Consider the following 14,369-nt stretch of genomic DNA (forward strand, 5'->3'; position numbering starts at 1 on the left):
CTCTATAACAGGAGCTAGTACTAGGAGAAAGGGCTTGCCAGAACTGTAGGAAGGGAGACTTTATTACTGTCATTCAATTTCGCATGATAATGTATCAAACCAAGCAGAGACTCCTGAACAGAGAGTAAATTTAATAAGTTGGAGTTGAAGTTATCAGGATGGCTTTGACACATTTCAGGAAAGGTCAGCAGTAACATTTTCTCCAGCTCTAACTCGGTTACAATTTAATCGCCTATGAGTTAGTATTCCTCTGTCTTGAATCTATACAACTGGATGCCTGCTGGAAACTCCTAACTCAGTTATAGCTAACAGAATTTATTTCACATTCCATTATTTGTTATTCCTCATAATTGTCCACATGCCACTCTGGAATACGGGAGAGCTAATCACATTTGGGCTCACAGTTTAACAGCTAAATATATATTAGCAAATCAATCTGAATTTGTGCATAACACAATCACAGTCCCAAAGGGCACAGATAATAAATTCATTTGCTTACATTATGTTTTAACATGGTTATCATTTGTCAGAATTAGACATCAAAGCTGCATTTGTTCTCATATCAGTTTGGGAGCTGCACTTAACTTCTCCACAAACTACAGCAAAAGTTTGTTTGCTCAGGTCAGAGCAAGGGGCTTTGTCCCCTGGTTTGTCAGATTGTTTTAATGAGCACATTTACTGTACCACAAAGACTAGCTGTTGCATTAGCAGCTAAGAGGAGACTTCAAATAAGGCCAGCTAATGAGTGTGGAATGCAATCCCAGATTAATGCTCACAATGCTGCTGCTTTCTAGTATGCCAACCAGGGGCCTAATCCAGAGTAAATCATTGGGATTCTTTCCATTTACTTTAATGGATTTTTGATCAGGCCGCTAGGAATATATTAGAGAATATGAGTAAGTTTCTTTCCATCCCCTTTATCACCTTCTCTCCAACTGAAACCAGATCCTTTTCTGATTTACCCTGTTATATGTGAGCGATGACCCCATTGAGGTCAATGGAGTTACACCTCTGCAAATGAAACCTGATTCAAGCCATTTGTTTCATCCCCACACCCAACTCAGCTGCTACCTTTACCCTCTTCTACTTCCTCTCACTTCCTCTTTGTAAGTCTCAGCTTCCTCTCTCATGTCTCTCTTTTCTCCTTCTGCTGTAGATGTACTCAACAATATGTAAACTGCAATTCTGTAGCCATTATTTCTCTATTATACATCTATTTTAACTCTCTAAAGCATTTTGCAAGACATTAGGGAGTGTCTGTTCACACACCGATGATTAAAACACTCAGTGACTAGCACCCAAACAACCTTAACTCTGCCCCTGCATTTGATTTCACTTTCCTACTAGTAATTAGGCTGGGAGCCACCAGCCATCTAAACCAGGCATATTCAGAGCAGACAATGAAGCAAATGGGAAGCAATGTTAATCACCTTCAGCAGGTCCAGTTTCAGGTACAGCTCCCCTTGAGTGGAAGAGCAGAGGGCCCCAATAATTATGCTCATGTACTCTTCGGTGTTGATGACTGACAGCTGCTCCAAGATACAGAGGGTCTCACTTCGGTAGCAGTCATCGTCCAGAAATATCTTGATGTATGGTACCATCCCATAATCTTTTATAACAACTGGGAATCAATCAGATGCCATTTGTTAGTTCAATTGGTGCCCATATAACTGAGTATGGTTTATGTCCAATCACAATATGGGTTTGAACACACAGGCAAATTTTCCATGTCAACTGTGCACCATCACAAGGCTCCAATTGCATACACCTAGTGTGTGTGTGTGTGCGTGCAAGTGTCCAGTTTGTGTGCACAAATCAGTTACTAGTGCCAGCACATAACCAGTCTAGTGTCTAAGTGGATATGTAGATACCTGGAAACGGGTACCATGTAAGAAAATCCAGTAGAATGGACGGCTGTGTTATTTTCCCCGGTCTACAACTAAGTCATTATATAAATCATCCTGGGTTTCACTACAGAGTAGGTGACTAGGGACAAATTAGGGATTACTGGGGGAGAAACTCACTCGTACAAAATATGTATGTCTTTAGAACATTTCCTTCTTGGCATCTAGTGAATAGAGCACTAGACTAGGACTCAGGAGACCTGGGTTCCATTCCTGACTCAGCTGCTCAGTGACTTTAGGCAAGTCACTTCATCTCTCTGTGCCTCAGTTTCTCCTCCCATCCTTTAACCGTCTTGCCTATTTAGACCAAGATCTTACAGGCAGGGCCTATTGCTCAGTGTTTGTACAGTACCTAGCATAATGGGGCCCAGATCTCAGCTGGGGCATGCAAGCTAGAGTGACCAGATGTCCCAATTTTATAGGGACAGTCCCGATTTTTTGATCTTTTTCTTAAATAGGCTCCTATTACCCCCTACCCCCGTCCCAATTTTTCACACTTGCTGTCTGGTCACCCTAATGCAAGCACTACTGTAATATAATTAAACATGTTGTAACAATGTTTGAACTATTAAGAGAAACTCAAAAGGAAACGAACCTTTAAAATGAAGAGAAAGTTTTCCTCTTGGCCTAGTAGATTATGGGGGTTTTCACGCTGCTGCTCTGAAGTATGTAATAATGTAATGAAATTTAACATCCATAGGAGGGAGGATACCAAAGAAGCCTCCACCACAGTAGCATTTAAGTTCAAAAAGGGGAACTACACAAAAATGAGGAAGCTAGTTAAAGGAAAATTAAAAGGAACAGTCACAAGAATGAAATGCTGGCAAGCTGCACGGAAACTTTTTAAAAACACCATCATAGAGGTTCAAATTAAATGTATATCCCAAATTAAAAAAAATTGCAAGAGGATAAAAAAAATGCCACTATGGCTAGACAACAGAATAAAAGTAGTAGTTAGAGGCAAAAAGGCATCCTTTAAAAACTGGAAGTCAAATCCTACTGAGGATAACCAAGGAGCATAAACTGGGAAGTCAAGTGTGAAAGTATAATCAGAAAGGCCAAAAAAGAATCTGAAAAGCAACTAGCAAAAGACACAAAAACTAAACAGAAAAAAAAAAGTTACATACATCAGAATCAGGAAGCCTGCCAAACAATCAGTGGGGCCACTGGAGGCTCAAGGTGCTAAAGGAGCACTCAAGGGACAAGGCCATTGTGGAGAAGCTAAATGAATTGTTTGCAACCATCTTCACTGCAGAGGAGGTGAGGGAGGTTCCTATACCTGAGCCATTCCCTTTAGGTGACATATCTGAGGAACTGTCCCAGACTGAGGTGTCAGAAGAGGAGATTTTGGAACAAATCGATATACTAAACCGTAGTGAGTCACCAGGACCAGATGATATTCACCCAAGAGTTCTGAAGGACTTCAAATGTGAAATTACAGAACTACTAACTGGTGTATAACACAGCACTTAAATCAGTGTCTGTACCAGATGACTGGAGGATAACTATTGTAATGTGGATTTTTTAAAAAAAGGCTCCAGAGGTGATTCTGGAAATTAAAGGCCAGTTAGCCTAATTTCAATACCAGACAAATTGGTTGAAACTATAGTAAAGAACAGATTTATCAGATGCATAGATGAACTCAATTTCTTGAGAAAAAGAGTCAACACAACTTTTGTAAGGAAAATCATGCCTCACCAATCTATTAGAATCCTTTGTAAGGGTAAAGAAATATGTGGACAAGGATGAACCAGTGGACACAGTGTACTTGGACTTTCAGAAAGCCTTTGACAAGGTCCCTCACCAAAGGCTCTTAAGCCAAGTAAGCAGTCATGAGATCAGAGGGAAGGTCCTCTCATAAATCAGTAACTGGTCAAAAGACAGGAAATAAAGGGTAAGAATAAATGGACAGTTTTCACAGTGCAGACATAGATACAAGTGTCTCCCAAGAATATGTACTGGAACCAGTGCTATTCAATATATTCATAAATTATCTGGAAAAAATGGGTAAACAGTGAGGTGGCAAAGTTTGCAGATGATACCAAATTACTCAAGATAATTAAGTCCAAAGCAAACTGTGAAAAGTTATAAAGTGATCTCACAAAACTGGATAACTAGGCAAGAAAATGGCAAATGAAATTCAATGTTGATAAATTCCAAGTAGTATACATTGGAAAACATAATCCCAATTACATACACAAAATGGTAAGTTCTAAATCAGCTTTTACCACTCAAGAAAGAGATCTTGGAGTCATTGTGGATAGTTCTCTGAAAACATCTGTTCAGCATGCAGTGGCAGTCAAAAAAAACCCAGAATTTTAGGAACCATTAGGAAAAAGGACAGATAGTAAGACAGTATCATAATGCCACTATATAAATCCATGGTGTACTCACATCTTGAACACTGAGCACAGTTCTAGTCTCACTGTCTCAAAAAAGATACATTGGAATTGGAAAAAGTACAGGAAAGTGCAGCAAAAATGATTAGCAGTTTGGAACAGCTTCCATATGAGGAAAGATTAATAAGACTGGAACTTTTCAGCCTGGAAAAGAGACAGCTAAGAGCGGAGCATAATAGAGGTCTATAAAATCATGACTGGTGTAGAGAAAGTGAATAAGGAAGTGTTATTTACTCCTTCATGTAACATAAGGACCAGGAGTCACCCAATGAAAATAAATAGGCAGCGGGTTTAAAACAAACAAAAGGAAGTACTTCTTCACACAATGCACAGTCAGCCTCTGGGACTTGTTGTGAAGGCCCAAAGTATAATAAGGTTTTAAAAAGAACTAGATAAGTTCATGGAGGATAGGTCGATCAATGGCTATTAGCCAAGATGGTCAGGGATGCTACCCCATGCTCTGGGTGTCCCTAAGTCTCTGACTGCTAGATGCTGGGACTGGACAACAGAGGATGGATCATTCAATAACTGCAGTGTTCTGTTAATTCCTTCTGAAGCAGCTGACACTAGCCACTGTCAAAAGGCACGATACTGGGTTAGATGGACCATTGGTCTGATCCAGTATGGCCGTTCTTATGTTCTTACGCATTAGGTATTGGACACAGCTGGAAGACGGGAGCCAGAGTAGATGGACCAATGGCCTGATGCAATATGGCCATTACTACATTCCTGGCTATCCAACATGATTTATGAATAAAACATACGAACAGAAGAAGTGAGTCAGATGCTCATTACGCTGTACCCAGGACATCTAATAGCAAACATCACAGAGGCGATGTTGTGACAGTTGAAACATCATCTTCTCTTACCAGCGTTCCTCACAGATCCCAGGACAAGGGCAGCAACCATCTTCAGCATCACACAGGTTAGCTCTTTCTCAGTGCCTTGCTCCAGACAGGGTGCTTGGGTCCCAGCTGCATATACAAAACAAAGAGAGTTCCCCCCAAATATCCCACAAGATACCTGGCTACTGGTAACTAGAATTGCTCTCAGCACAAGTGTTCAGCAAATACGACTCCCATGAATGCTCGCACAGTCTACATGAAACCTACAGCACCTGATAAAATACTGAGAGAGGGGAAGGATGGTCCAATAGTCAGGGTGCTAACCTGGAACTCTGGAGACCTGGGATCAATATGTTTGCTTTGCTACAGACTTCCTGTGTGACCTTGGCTAAGCCGCTTAGTCTCTCTGCACCTCAGTTCTCCATCTGTATAATGGGAATAATGGCTCTGCTCTACCACACTGGGATGCTGTGAGTATAATATAGTAAAGACTGTGAGGTGCTCAGACAGTATGGTAAAGGGACCTATGATAGATATGTCCATATTGTCTTTTCAGCTAGCAGAAGAATCAGAACGTCCTTCCATTCCCACACAAGTCTCTTCATTAAGGCACAGAGCACATGTCAGTGACTTAAGGATGAAAATACATTAAAGAATATAGTAGTGATAAAAAAGCAAATTGTTACTAACCAGGAAATTCAGAATTAAGGTGATACTTAAAAGGAGGCCAAACATTTTAAAGTCCGAAAACGCATCACTAAAGCACCCAAACAACCTTAACTCTGCCCCTGTAGTGAAGCCCAGCTTCTAACCCTTCCTGTCAGTCTTCCTTTAGTACTTAGGGTCTGACTCCCCTGTCTAGAACAGATACTTCCAGTTTGGCCAATTAAGAAGGGCTATAAAAGCACCTGGGGCTATAAAAAGCCAGGCAGTCAGTAAGGAAGGGGGATCAGGAACAGCAGTAAGTTCCCTTGGAGAGGCTGCCACAGTCCCCTGGGAGGAGGGGCAGTGAGGAAAAGGGCCTCTTGGGGAGAGCCCTGGGAGTCAATAGAGTACTGCAGTGAGCCCTAAGCAGGAAGGACTGAGAGAAGGAGAGGGAAAAACCCCCAGGGAGCCAAGGACATGTCCATGTTGTTTTCCTCTCTGTCTGGAAAATAAAACTGTGCCTAGGAAGAGACTCTGGGAGTGGCTGTGGGTGCTCCAGGGACCTTGCTGTGCCCACGATGAGATAACCTGAGCCTGATTTTCAAAGGGGCTGAGTGCTGCAGCTCCCAATGACTTTAACTGGAAACGAGAATAGTCAGCACTTGTGAAAATCAAGCTTAGGCTCTTAAGTTGGGCTCCCAAGGAACTCAAAGTGAGATGCTAATTTTGGTAACTTGGGCCAACTTTTTAATAGCTGCCACTGGAGACAAAACTGCTGAGAGAGGTTAAGTCCTGTGGTTGATGCATAGCCCATAAACTGCATATGATGAGTGGAACTAGAGAAAGTCAGATTTCAGGAGGGAACTAGTTTGATGCAGCATCAGCAGCTCAGGAATTTAAGCCAGGGCCAGCCAGCTTCCATACAAACTGTAGCACCTTGGCAAATAACACTGGCCTCTCTACACACTCAGGGTAGATCTCTTTCCTACAGCTCTTGCCTGCGCCACCACCCATTGCCAATGAAACAAGCTGTACCTGTCTTCCTCAGGATCTTGGCTTGCTTCCTCAGCTGAGTCAGCAGCTGGCCCAAGAGCCCAGAGTCTCTGAATATGTCAGTGAAGATCAAGTCCCTCTTGGTGATGCTGTGAAGGCACCGCAGAGCAGCTATGGTACAGGACGGCACCAAGTTCTCCTTTATCAAACACTCAACCTTCTTCAGGATTTCATGCGGGATGTAGGACAGTTCTAGCACCACTGATTCCACCAGCTGGAAAAACTGTATCTGAACCAGGTGCGGTTTGAGGGGGATGATGTCAGTGAATTGGGAGATGGGCTGTAGTGTCCATTCCAGGAGAAAGAAGTTCATTGTGTCCCAGGCCCACATGATTTTTATAGCCAGTAAGATTCTTCTACAGAGGTGCAGGTCGCTGGTTTTCTGGAAGATGGACTGCAACACCTGAAAAGCCTGGAGGTTTTTCACTGTCATTCCTGAGAAACAAAAATCAAGCCAGATTATTTTAACCACTCTCTTATCTCAAGCCCAATACAGACACCCTATCTGCACTATTAAGGCATATCTAAGAGCACAAATCAGATATTTCCAATCTCAGCAAGTACTGGAGCATACAGGAACAGGGGAAAAGTGGGAACACCCCTCTCCTGATCATCCTCAGGACCCAGAACTATGCAGGGGTGACCCATAACACAACTTTATGCAGTACCCCAACTCCCCTGACCCACATGGGCTTGGGGAAGAAAAATTTCCAGGGAGGAGCTGGCCCCAGGTCCAGAGAAACTGAAGTTGGCAGGAGCAGGCACAAGAGCAGCCTCAGTGGGTACCGTAGGAAGGACTGGCAGGCATAGTGGATGCCATGAAAGTGTTTTCTACAGGTCAGACTCCAGACATTCTCTGTCCTGTGCTGACTTGCTGTTTGCTCCTGGCCCCTCCTGCCTTCTAATCCCCAGTCTCTGCACCTCGGCCTCACTCCACTTCCCCTCCATAGCCTCTTTTCCCTTGCCCTGTCCCACTCCCTCCCTCCCCTGGTCTCTCAGCTTAGCTAGTCCCCTCCCAACCAAACACCACTCCACAAAATTTAAACAAAAACAAAAATAGTGATGCCAGCATGCTGCTGGGAAACCGTCTCACTGATCCCTCTGTAGGTTCTACCCCTTCCTCCATGCTGGGCCTGTCTCGTCTATTTAGACTGTAAGCTGTTCAGATCAGGGACTTTGTGGGTGGTGCAATTGTGGGTGGTCCACAGGCAGTACCAAATTATTACTCAGAACAGGTAAAAAACTGCGTTTAGAGACAATAGAAATGTTTTGAATGGAAAATCCTCATTGCAAAGCTACCCCTTTCTTACGTCAGCATGTTTTTATGAAAAATTGTTGGTTTGCTAAGTTTTCATCAAATTTTCCATGTATCCTTTTAGGCCCCGCATCTTGCAAACACTTACACATCTGTATAAGTCCCCATTGGGACACCTTGAGGTTGTACAATTAAGACTTAGATATATGAACATTTTCAAAAGTGATTTTTTTTAAACCGTCCCACTGTGTGACTATGCTGATAGAATAATTTGGGGTTCTTTATATTTCTCATTGTTAAATGAGAATTTTTTTTTTGATAAGCGCAGTTTGTGGTTTTTTTAAAGAAATACTGTAAATGATTTTGAACATTTAAATGATATTTTGCCCATTTGCCAGCCAGCTGTACTGACTGTGTTATCCATGCCACGTGGGTTATGGCACCTCTCCACTGCAGCTGGCAGTGTGAATGGCAGCTTGTGTAGATGTACCCATGCTAGCTGTACTCTAGTTAGCTTGCTAAAAATAAAAGTGAGGATGCAGTGCCCAGGCCTCAGCACTGACTGCACAAGCATGTATGTACCCCGGTGGCATCAGTCGGGCCTGTGCAACCCATGCTGAATCCCACATTCAGGGCTGGCGCTACCATTTAGGCAACCTAGGCAATGGCCTAGGGCACCAGAATTTTGGGGGGAGCGCTATTTTACCAGGGGCGGGGGGGTGGCACGTGGTTCCGGGGGACCTACCACAGTCATGCCGGCGGACGGTCCGCTGCTGTGGCGGCTCTGGTGGAGCTGCCGCAGTCGTGCTGGCAGACGGTGTGCTGGTCTAAAGGCTCTGGTGGAGCTACCGCAGTCATGCCTGCGGCAGGTCCACCGGAGCCTTTAGACCAGCGACTGCGGCAGCTCCACTGGAGCCACGGGGGGGCGGCGAAACGGCCGTCCGCCTAGGGCGTCAGAAACCCTGGCACCGCTCCTGCCCACATTACACAGTTCTCACTTCTATTTTTAGCAAACTAGCAGCCATTAAACCAGACATGAGCTGCCGTTCATATCCCTGGTCACAATGTAGATGTAATCTTAGCACTGCAGATGCACACATGCAATCATGTACATTTTCTTCTGTCATGCACATGCTGTGCATAATGGTTTATTTTCCCACGCTAAGCCCACACTAATATTTGTATGTGTATATACAGTACCAGAGGATTGTGTCTGTTGAAAATCAAAGTGCGGTAGCTGAGGATGTGTAATGTTGCCAGAAACTTTCAGTTCAGTTTTCCCACAGACTGTGAGGCAAGTCAGTAGATCCAGCACCTCTTCGACATGGTGGTCTCCTTCACTGTGCGGAGATTCCTCCCACCTAAAAACAAAGACTGGGGTATGTAGTCATATGCTTGTGGTCAGTAATATTTACAATAACCAGGTCCTTTTATGAACCCATTCTACAGGGACACCAGATACTGAACTAACAATTTCTCACTTTTCTCCCTCCCCCAGATCTTTCCACCACAGTAATCAGTTATGATTTCTGTTGCACTGATTGGATGACTAATTGGACTGAATTGTTCTCCAGATAATCTGACAGTTTGACTAACTCCACAGTTGGATCAGGGGAAGAACTACAAACTGAACCAGATAATTAAAGGGATGAGGTCAATAAGTCACTGCAAAAGAGGAAACTAGCCAATATTGAAATTAAGTCCCATTACATGTACCACTGGAAATGCAATCCACAGCACGAGTTGGAAAAGGGGAAATTTTTCACAAAAAATATATCCTGATTTTTTTGAGTCAAAATAAACAAATTTATAATTTAAAAAAAAAATCAAAATTTGGAATATTTCAGACAGCTCTAGAAATCCAACTCAGAATGTTAGCCCTGTACTTAAAAATAAAATAAAAAAGAAAACACAATTAGCAAAATATAAACCATAAACATATATAATTCTTTAGTTTCTACAAAACTGCCTGAGATTTACAGACCCATGGGCCCACTGGAAGGGAAAGACATTGTTTAATCTGAGATGTGTGCTATCCATATGGGATTAGACACATGGCTAGTGCATTGAAGTCTCTATTAAACCATAGGCTGGTTCCAAACATCTCCCAGATTTGCAGTAGCTTAGATCAAAGGGATAAAGAGCAAGTGGTGAAAAGCAGTCAGCCATATATCATGTTGTTACGTCCACTGCTCTTATGATTGAGACTAGTGCAATCTTTCTCCTCAGACCTATTTGTGCACAGGTCTGTGTGCCAGAACAAACTATCATTAGAAATTAGAAAAGCCTCAGGGAATAAAAGACCATCTTTTCCCCTTCTAGGGTTTTCAATGGGGGTAGGGGGAGATGATTGTGACACTGGCAGGCCGGGTGGCAGCTCTTGCCAAGGCTGCAGGGATTAGCTAATAACAGACTAACTCATAGCTGGAGACCAGACCAGGTCACTTATGTATTAGTGTTGCGCAAAATAGGTATTGGTTTTATAAGAATGTATTTAATGTTTAGACTCTATAGAACATTCATAAGTGGCCACATGTGTTAATCTTATTTGTAATGTTTGTACGCCTGCTGTAAGGAAATATGTAAGTTTTGCTTTATAACATTGAAAATGTTTGCTCTAAACTTGTGAACTCATATGGGAAGTTGCCTGTCCAAAAAAACTATCAAAATCAGACAGGTTATCAAGGAATATTGCAATACAAAGGACTGGTTGATGGTCCCATCACCCCTTAGAAATGCTAGGTGCAAGGAAGCTTGTCCTATGGACTTGGGGGCTGAATGAAGGAAATAAAAACAGACACACAGGAAATCTCCCAGGGTCAGAGACAGCAAACTGAAGCCAGAGATCCCCAGGGATTACTTCCTGGGTCTACCCTGAAACACTCATTGAAGTGACAGATCACTACAACATTGTCACTCTTAGGATTTAGATTGCAACTCAGTTGTGTGTATCTGTGATGCATGGCTAGAAAGAATTAGACATCCTGCAGAATAAATTACTCAAATTCGACCCTTAAAGATATATGGGAACGTAATGGTTGTGTTTTGCTTATTTACATATGTATGAGTAAGGTCGACAATGTCATCAACAGTCCCTGTCTATGCTGTATTCTGATAATTCAGAGATCAAAAGAACACCCTAGAATTTAAATAAATTGTAAACATGGGATATCTCTGTATTCATCTCTCTTTGAAATGTATAGAAAATCATCCCCTGTGAATAGTGGAGGAACAAGCCAATTGCCTTATGGTTAATTTGTATAGCTAAATCATCCTAAATTACCTGTGTTCCCCGAGAAACTTGTCAAAGAGAACACAAAATTTTATAAAAGATCCTTGGGTCCTGATTCTGTTGTCTCAGATCTGCTTAAACTTCATCAGGGGAAGATGAGTCACAAGACCGAGGTCACAGCTATGCTGGTACGCCCTGAATATGTCTGCTCCATTCTTTGCAGTTCACTCTAATTGAATGCAGTTCACCACAGTATCTTTGCTTGCTTTAACCTGCAAATAACTCTCATTTCTTTTTCCTAATTAATAAACCTTTAGATAGTTTATTATGGGTTTGAATACAAGTGTTGCTGTTGGTGTAAGATCTAGGGTACCAAATGATGTGGGGTAAGTGACTGGTCTCTTGGGACTGGAAACAAACTGAATAGTGTGTGATTTTTGGTGTATGTGACTATTTGTCAGTAAGTCCAGCTTGCTTGCATGGCAAGACAGACTGGAGAGTCACAGGGGTCTGTCTGTGACTCCATGGTGAGACTATTACAATGATCCAGGAGTTCACATTTGTTACTGACTTGGTGAAATCTAACCACAGGACACACCAGTGGTTTGAGGTGTGTGTATTTTTGACAGTCTGCTTTGAGGTAGGCGTTCACAGTTGTGAGCCAGTCCAGACAGCATGACACTGGTGTCTGGTTTTAAGAGAAAAAAGCAGGAAATGGGACGTGGAAGATTTGGCCTTACCTACAGAACAGATTCAGGATGTCAGCATACAGGAAGCTCACTCACTGAAAGAGTGGGGAAAGGCTGGGAGGCCTGCCTGTCAGTCCCAGTTTGGCAAAGAATGCTAGGAAGAGAAGGAGCCTGAAGCCCTATAAAATGCAGGTTTTTCTGCCTCTCAGGGCTAGTCTGTGCTTTTCTGCTGGTAGAGCTCAGTCAGTTAAGAAGGTGAAAAAATTGCCCCCCTAACCAATATAGCTAGGTTGGCAAAAGCCCTGCTATAGACATAGTTATTTTATCTGGGGAAGTGGTACAAGTTATAGCACCAGAACTCTTCTGGAGAGTTACCTGGAATAGCTGTATTTTTGGTGCAGACAAGGCCTTCCAGGGCCGCCCAGAAGATTCAGGGGGCCTGGGGCAAAGTAATTTTGGGGGCCCCTTCCATAAAACAAGTTGCAATACTATATTCTCGTGGGGCCCCCTGTGGGGCCCGGGGCAAATTGCCCCACTTGTCCCCCCTCCCCCCCTGGACAGCCCTGAGGCCTTCACTAGTGCGGGGGGAGGGAGAGGGAGGAGAGGCTGGCGACTATGGTAGAAACTATGCTGGAGGGTAAAGTCTGGAGGGACTCTCTTAACTTGAGGACTATACCTGTGGGAACAAGACTGCTCAGTGCTTTCGGGGAAACTGGTTCATGGTTATTCCACTGGCTGTTGATGTAGTAAACTCAGGGCCTTAATAAAGAGTGCGATAATAGTGGAAATAGCAGACAAAACTGCTTTCTGTTTTGACCCAAGATTAGAGGCAGCCAAATGATGGATTTTTTTGGTTTTGTGGAAATTCTGAAGCAATTAATTTTTTTTTTTTAATAATATCCATGGAGCCCATTTTTTAAAAAATTGTTTCAGGTCAAAATAAACATTTCTTTCAACCTGAAACAAAACACTGTTTCAATTTTGAGCCTTTTTTTTTTTTTTGACATTTTTAAATTCTAAAAAAAAAAAAAAAAAGAAATTTAAAAGAAAAATTCATCTTGAACAGAAAAATCAAAATGTATCATGAATGTTGATGACATTTTCTTTTTTTTTTCAGAATTTTTTAAAGCGTTTTATCCTGAATGAAACAATTTGGCAAAATTAACATTTTGTGAAATGTTTTAATGTTGCCAAATCTGCATTTTTCATCAAAAAAAGTTTTGGTCAAAAAATGTTGCCCAGCTCTACCTACGGTAACCCATGGATCTTGTCGAGGTGCGAGCATATTAATCCTAAACATGCACATTGGATTTAGCTTTTTACTTAGAGATCTGCTCCATCAGATGAAATGCTTCCTCTGGATAAAGAGTTCATGACCAGGGGAGCCTTTCTGAGCAAAGTAGGTCCGGCTGAGGTCTCTTCTGATATTATCCATATACTAGTGTTTGATGAACAAAACCTGGTCTGGGTCTCAATTTAGGTAATTCCCTAACCTACCTCTACACTAACTTCTTCAATTGGCACTTCCCCTTGTGGTTTCAAAGGGAGAAGTTATGCTGTGGTTCCGCTCTTTAAAGAGCAGTGCGGTGTTGTTAGTGGTTTGCTAAATGAGACCCTTTGTTTACCAGCACCTCAGTGCTTCACTTGCCCACTATGTTACCTGGATCTTTCTAAAATGCAATTGAAATTTTAGAACAAGCCATCATCACCTCTGAAAATTATATTATTATATTTAATTTGCCAGGGTTAGGCAACCTATGGCATGGGTGCCGATGGCGGTACACTAGCTGTTTTGCAGTGGCACTCACACTGCCCGAGTCCTGGCCACCAGTCTGGGGAGCTCTGCATTTTAATTTAATTTTAAATGAAGCTTCTTAAACATTTTAAAAACCTTATTTACTTTACATACAACAATAGTTTAGTTATATATTATAGACTTATAGAAAGAGACCTTCTAAAAATGTTAAAATGTATTACCGGCACGCGAAACCTTACCTTAGAGTGAATAAATGAAGACTCGGCATAGCACTTCTGAAAGGTTGCTGACCCCTGACTTAGACCCATGGTTTATCATCCCCTAGAAATCAAGTGAAAACTCCATACTCACCTAAGTAAAAGTTTTACCAGGAGCTGGTATCCATCATTATTTTCAAACTCCAAAAGCAAAGCTGAGGAGATAGGATAGGAATCCTTCACAAAACACAGGATGATGCTAACTGCCTCACACATGTCAGAAGCCGGCAAGGTGTCAGCCAACTTGAATAGATTCTGAATGGCTATCTTAATGCAGTCCGCAGCTGTGAATAAATGACAGCACATGTTTAGTATTGACAGCCTGATGTTACAA

At 42.4% G+C, this 14,369-nt stretch overlaps 1 protein-coding gene across 2 annotated transcripts in view; it reads right to left on the reverse strand.

Moving 5' to 3' along the window:
* WDFY4 (WDFY family member 4) overlaps positions 1 to 14,369 on the reverse strand; it is a 279,998-nt gene that overhangs the window by 191,920 nt on the left and 73,709 nt on the right. For both annotated transcript variants that reach the window (XM_075072902.1, XM_075072901.1), the window contains exons 7-11: positions 14,130 to 14,319; positions 9,302 to 9,462; positions 6,829 to 7,281; positions 5,173 to 5,277; positions 1,431 to 1,621 (exon numbers count right to left, since the gene is read on the reverse strand). In XM_075072902.1, the coding sequence (XP_074929003.1) occupies positions 1,431 to 1,621; positions 5,173 to 5,277; positions 6,829 to 7,281; positions 9,302 to 9,462; positions 14,130 to 14,319 (1,100 nt within the window). The remainder of the gene's footprint in view (positions 1 to 1,430; positions 1,622 to 5,172; positions 5,278 to 6,828; positions 7,282 to 9,301; positions 9,463 to 14,129; positions 14,320 to 14,369) is intronic.

This window comes from Chelonoidis abingdonii, chromosome 16 (genome assembly GCF_003597395.2).
Source record: "Chelonoidis abingdonii isolate Lonesome George chromosome 16, CheloAbing_2.0, whole genome shotgun sequence".
NCBI lineage: Eukaryota > Metazoa > Chordata > Testudines > Testudinidae > Chelonoidis > Chelonoidis abingdonii.